Source organism: Atta colombica, unplaced genomic scaffold (genome assembly GCF_001594045.1).
Source record: "Atta colombica isolate Treedump-2 unplaced genomic scaffold, Acol1.0 scaffold12, whole genome shotgun sequence".
Lineage (NCBI taxonomy): Eukaryota > Metazoa > Arthropoda > Insecta > Hymenoptera > Formicidae > Atta > Atta colombica.
Window position 1 is genome coordinate 6,608,193 of NW_017259206.1, and position 5,972 is coordinate 6,614,164.

The window sequence follows — 5,972 nt, forward strand, 5'->3', positions numbered from 1 at the left end:
ATTTATATCCATCCATTGTCTACATACGTATCCGATGATATAATGAACTCATCTCCACTTATGTTTAAATAATTTTTTAAGTTAGTTTCATAGATAAGTTATCTGTATGCATTTTAACATTTAATTATTTTAAAACAAGTTTATATTGTTATTACATAATTTTTTGTAAAACAGGAAAAATATTTCTAATTTATATTTCGATGCAGATACTTGTCGCTTTTAAAAAAAAAAGCGACAAGTATCTGAATCGAAAGAATGATTTGTTATTGTTTTTGTTTGTATTAATTTTGCAAAACAGGAACAAATCGTATACGAAGTGGATGAGGATGAACTGTGATATTAATCTGGAATCGAATATCCTTTATATAATCTACGGATTCCAAATAGAAATTATGTATCAAAGAAGCTACCATCATTTTCATTTGCAGCATAGCATATCGTTGGCCTATAATTTAATATTTGTTGCAATTTTTTTATATAAAAGAGTACAGCTTATAAAATCATAGCTTACCGATACAATTACGTGATCCAGCACTGAATGGTATATATGAGTAAGGGTGACGATTTCGGATCCTCTCGGGCAAAAATCTATCAGGATCAAATACCTCTGGATTTGGCCAAAAATTGGGATCTGTGTGGACTCCATTAATATTAATATGCAGGACGGTGCCAGCAGGTATTAAATATGATTCTAAAAAGCATATTTTTAAAAATAAGCATATTTATAAAAAAAAGCATATTTTATAAATAATAATTAAAAACATTATAAGAAAATTTAAATTGAGTATCTCTTTAACGCAGGAATGAGTATTTACAAATTTGTTTAATAAAAAATGTAATAATTATTTTAATTTTCTGAATAATATTGTTTCTTTTTTTAATATTTTATGCTGTTATACATAGTAGTTTTATACACTTGGTATGTTTTGGATGAAATATTTTACTTTTGGATATATAAGTATTATTAATAAAACATAGAAATTTTTGAATTTTTGAAATAGAAATCTTGCATTATTTAGTTCTTATATATCTACAAAGCTACATCTAATAGCAATATTTCCGAAACGAATATTTATTTTGCTATCTAAGATATTGAATAATATATTTAAAAATAAAATAAATTTATAAATATAATAAGAGTTTAATACGTACGTAATTTTACATCTTCTCCACATACACGTGATATAAAAAATGCGACACTATGCAAGCGCAAAGCTTCTTTTATGCATCTTTCTAAATATGATAATTGATGCAAAAATTTCATAGTTAATTTATTTTCATTCTCTTGCATAGCAATATCGACTTCGTTTCTGACACGATCCTGTATCATTAATTATTAAAAATACGTTTTTTATTTAAATATATTTATATATGTGTACGAATCAATTGCACACGTGTAAATGTGTTTTGTTTTGTATACTGTTGATAATATAGGAAAGTGAATTGTGTGCACGCACGCACGCATTACACACACACACACACACACGCGCGCGCGCGCACACACACACACACAGAACACCACACACACACGCACACACACACGCGCACACACACGCGCACACGCACACGCACACGCACATATACACGCGCGCTCTTAAAAAAGACATTTTACATGTTTAATATTGATACAGTTTTAATAAATAATTTCTGGAGTTAGCAAATTAACTAATTTTTTTGTCTAAAAGTGACAGCTTACATTTGACGATAAATACCTGAATGTCTTTGTGCTCAGCTAATAATGCTAAAATAAAGCTTAAACTTCCCGCTATAGTATCATGGCCCTGTATTAAAAACATTGATATATCAAATATTGTATGTAAATATTTAAGAATACCATGAAAGTTACAAATGTATACCCCGAACATAATAGTGTCAACTTCCTGTCTAATCTCTAAATCAGTCATGAGACCTTCACGAGATGCCGCTATGAAAAGATCCAACATTGCAAGCTTCTTCCTTCGCTCTAATCGAAGCATATAAGCATGAAATTTTTAGATTATCATTTTAATTGTAAAATATAATATCCAATTAGAAGAATATCTTCTGATTATACGTACTTCCAATCAATTTTGTGTCATCTTCTTCTATTGATGTATCATCGTTTTTCAAATATTGACCATTAGTTTGTTCATGATAAAGTTTTCTTTCGGCAATAATCTATATGTAAATACAACATTAATGTTTTTTCTATGATTTACATAAATGTGTTGTCAATATTTATGATTTATCTTGCAATACTTCTTTATATAAAGTCATTACTATAATTTCCTAAAATAGATAATGATTAAATGTCATATAAATAGTATTTTAACTTACTCTTTCAGTAAATCCATGCAATATATTTAGAATCTTCGCTTGTTCTCTGCCTTTTGGCGTCAATGAGAATATCCAATCAAAATGCAGCCATTGTCTTGTTGCTCTAATAATTACAATACAGTTTTTAAATAATAGGCATGCTATTTTAAAAAAATCGTTTTTGTAAAAGCTTCCTTTCTCTATATACATTTATAAAATTAGAAATATTTTAATAACTGTATAAAAATAAATTTAGAACAATAATAAAATTATACTAAAGACATATGTAAAATTTAAATATATGCACAATAACTTTTTTAATTATTCCATCTTATTAAAAAATATTCGTCTTTATACTGAATTTATTTTTAAATAAACAATTGAACTGATTATATTATTTATTATGCATAAATTAATAACGTGTCATGTGTAAATTTCTAATTATTAACTATGATTTTACATTAAATATTATTTATCTTGATAAAATATTAAGATAAGTACATTTAGATAGAATGAATAATATTATGCGAATAAATTACCTATAAGCACAAAGCTCGCTCATTCGATGAATTGCTTTTCGATACTGTTGCTGGAACTCATTGAAATCTTTTAGAGAAACGCCCATAGCAGTTTCTGCAAACGTGTTTGTGAAAAATTGCGACAATAATATCATATACATATGTGTGTCTGTGTGTGTGTGTGTGCGTGCGTGTATGCGTGCGTGCGTACGTGCGTGTGTATGTGTGTGTGTATGATAATGTTATCGCAATTTATTGGAAGTACAAATAAGTTTCCGCCGTTTTTTATCAAAAATTAAACATTTATTGTGAAAGAACGGTACATAATGTTTTATTCAAAGTAATGGCTATCGCTAGCCACTACTTTTTCCCATCTTTCTGGTAGCATGTGGATACCGTGTCGGAAGAACGCTTCATCTTTTGAGGCTATCCAATCATCGATACAATTTTTGGTATCTTCATATGATGTGAAGTGCTGCTCAGAGTCCATGCGTCATCGATCGGAACAAGTGGTAGTCGGAAGGAGCAATGTCTGGAGAATACGGCGGGTGGGGTAGAACTTCCTATTTGTATGTTTCTAAGTACGTTTTTGACCGGCGCCGCAACATGTGGTCGAGCATTATCATGCAGGAGAATAATTTTGTCATGCCTGGAGTAGTAGTGGACGCGTTTTTCCTTGAGTGCTCGGCTCAATCTCATCAATTGTGTTAGAGAGCCCCAGTAATGGTCTCATTCGGTTTGAGCAACTCATAATACACGACATCAAGCTGATCCCACCAAATACACAACATGAGTTTTTTTCCATGAATATTCGGCTTGGTTGTCGATGTTGAAGCATGGCCAGATGATCCCCATGATTTCCTCTTCTTTGGGTTATCGTAGTGGATCCATTTTTCATCACTAATGACTATACGATGCAAAAAACCCTTTCGTTTATGCCTGGCAAGCAGCATTTCATGTGAAAATCGGCGTTCAACGTTTCTCGGCTTCAATTCATATGGAACCCAATTCCCTTGCTTTTGAATCATTCCCAATGATTTCAAACGATATAAAATTGTTTGTTGAGTCACTCCTAATGTAAGTGCAAGTTCTTTTTGCGTTTGCCACGAATCTTCATCCAATAATGCTTCCAATTCCAATTCTTCGTACACTTTCGATCTTCCGCTACGTTCTTTGTCTTCGACAAATTCACCGTTCTTAAACTTTTGAAATCACTCACGATAACTTCTCTCACTTAAGGCAGTATCACCATATGCTTCTACAAGCAATCTATGAGCCTCAGCTGCAAATTTCTTCAAATTAAGAAGTAAATAAAGATAATAAATAAAGAAGTAAATCAAAAGTTCGCGCAAATGACGCTTATTCGGCTCAAAACTCGACATTTTCGTACAAAAAAAAATATATGATGCTAATACAAAATCGCTAATATTTCAAGGTTATGATGTTGCCGGATGTCCAATCTTACGATATGTCGTTTTACATCAAACAATTTTAACTATAATTTATTAGTGGCGCCGTCTTTTGCAAACGGCGGAAACTTATTTGTACTCCCAATATATTCATTTATTATTAAGAAAATTTAGTATAATTTTGTAATACCACATATTGAATTCAGCGTGTATTCACTAATAAATGATGATAAATCTTTTACAACTGTGCCTTCTGCATTTTTCAAGGACTTAATCATGTTTTTGCTTTCTTTCTCGAAAATCTCAACAAATTGGGTTAGTATATCAAAATGAAATGTAGGAATTAATATCTTTCGCTGTAACTGCCACTTGGTGCCTAAAACATGAACAATACAATGTACAATTGTGAAATGGCGATTCGAAAGCATTGGAATAAAGTGCGATAAGGTGCAATCTTTTAATTTAATTTTAAATTAAATTTATTTATATTACAAATTTATTTTATTATCAATATAATGAAAACTTGGTAGTCAAAACGAAACTTAGTAATGAAATGCATTCTTATTTGTATTATTACCTTCACTAGTGAGAATACTAGTTCCGAGCCAAGGTTTGATATTATCATAAAAAAAACTCTTTTTTATATGTTTCGGGTTGCTTAATATTGTCTAAAATTGCAAAAAATTGAATTGATTTCGAAAATATTTTAAATATTCAATCATTTTTAATAAATACTTTACGAGCAAATAATAATATAAATAAGGCTCTGAGAATAAATCAAACGAAATAAGAAATACAATCAATATGAACTACAAATATCGATGCATAATATGTAAATATTTAATAGGATCGTATATATGAAAAATACAACCTATAGGAAATAAATGCCTTAACAGTCTAGCTAGTCTTAAGTGCTTGTATAATTTTGTGTGAATTTATATATAGTTCTTTAAAATGCGCATTTTTTTAAAATCAAACTAGTAATATCACGAGTTAAACTCACGAGTGGACTAACGATTTAATAATTTACTGCTCTTATCTTAAAACGATCCTAATAATGCTGAATGACATATTACAATCCTAAATAATTCTTATTATGAAAAATATTACATCGAACTCGGATTTCATTCCCTACGAGCATCTAAATATTTATTAGTAGAATATTACATAGATATAATGTTCTGCTAAATATTTAGATGTTGCAAAACAATGTTTCATAGTTCGGGTCGTTGTGTAATTAGAATAAAAAAAAATTATTAATATAATTAGAAAAGAAAAAGTAGGCATAAAATATAAATAGTTATCACTATAAAGTCTATTAAAATGTGCTTAAAAAAATAGAACGAATAGATAGATAATTTGAAAATCTAAAAAAATAACGATCGCGAAGGATACAGATCATTCAGTTAAAAATAAACTTAAAGTCATGAATGTGGCTTATAGCTAGTTTAATCTTTTTTGTTATCGTAGTCTGTATTTCTTATTCCGTCTGATTTTTATGAGTAAGTATATTTTGGCAAAAATAAAAAATAAAAGAAAAGAAAATTATCTTACTTGCTAATACATGTAATAGGAATAATAAGAAAAAAATAAAATTTTGTTCATATTTCATTACCTTTAGATCATCCGGATGACGGATGAATACAATGGGTACAAAGAATGCCCAAATTACGCCAATGGGATAGTATTTATTAGAAAGAGTAATTATACGCTCCCACAGTACTTCTAAAAAATTATATATATATATATA

The 5,972-nt window shown here is 29.4% G+C and overlaps 1 protein-coding gene across 1 annotated transcript in view; it reads right to left on the reverse strand.

Moving 5' to 3' along the window:
* Positions 1–281: 281 nt before the first annotated feature.
* Positions 282–5,972, reverse strand: part of LOC108694307 (cytochrome P450 4C1-like) — a 6,666-nt gene continuing 975 nt past the window's right edge. The window contains exons 2-12 of the mRNA XM_018203718.1: positions 5,838–5,947; positions 4,800–4,890; positions 4,413–4,598; positions 2,835–2,928; positions 2,317–2,419; positions 2,058–2,157; positions 1,857–1,963; positions 1,713–1,781; positions 1,153–1,321; positions 512–691; positions 282–445 (exon numbers count right to left, since the gene is read on the reverse strand). Of these exons, the coding sequence (XP_018059207.1) occupies positions 282–445; positions 512–691; positions 1,153–1,321; positions 1,713–1,781; positions 1,857–1,963; positions 2,058–2,157; positions 2,317–2,419; positions 2,835–2,928; positions 4,413–4,598; positions 4,800–4,890; positions 5,838–5,947 (1,373 nt within the window). The remainder of the gene's footprint in view (positions 446–511; positions 692–1,152; positions 1,322–1,712; positions 1,782–1,856; positions 1,964–2,057; positions 2,158–2,316; positions 2,420–2,834; positions 2,929–4,412; positions 4,599–4,799; positions 4,891–5,837; positions 5,948–5,972) is intronic.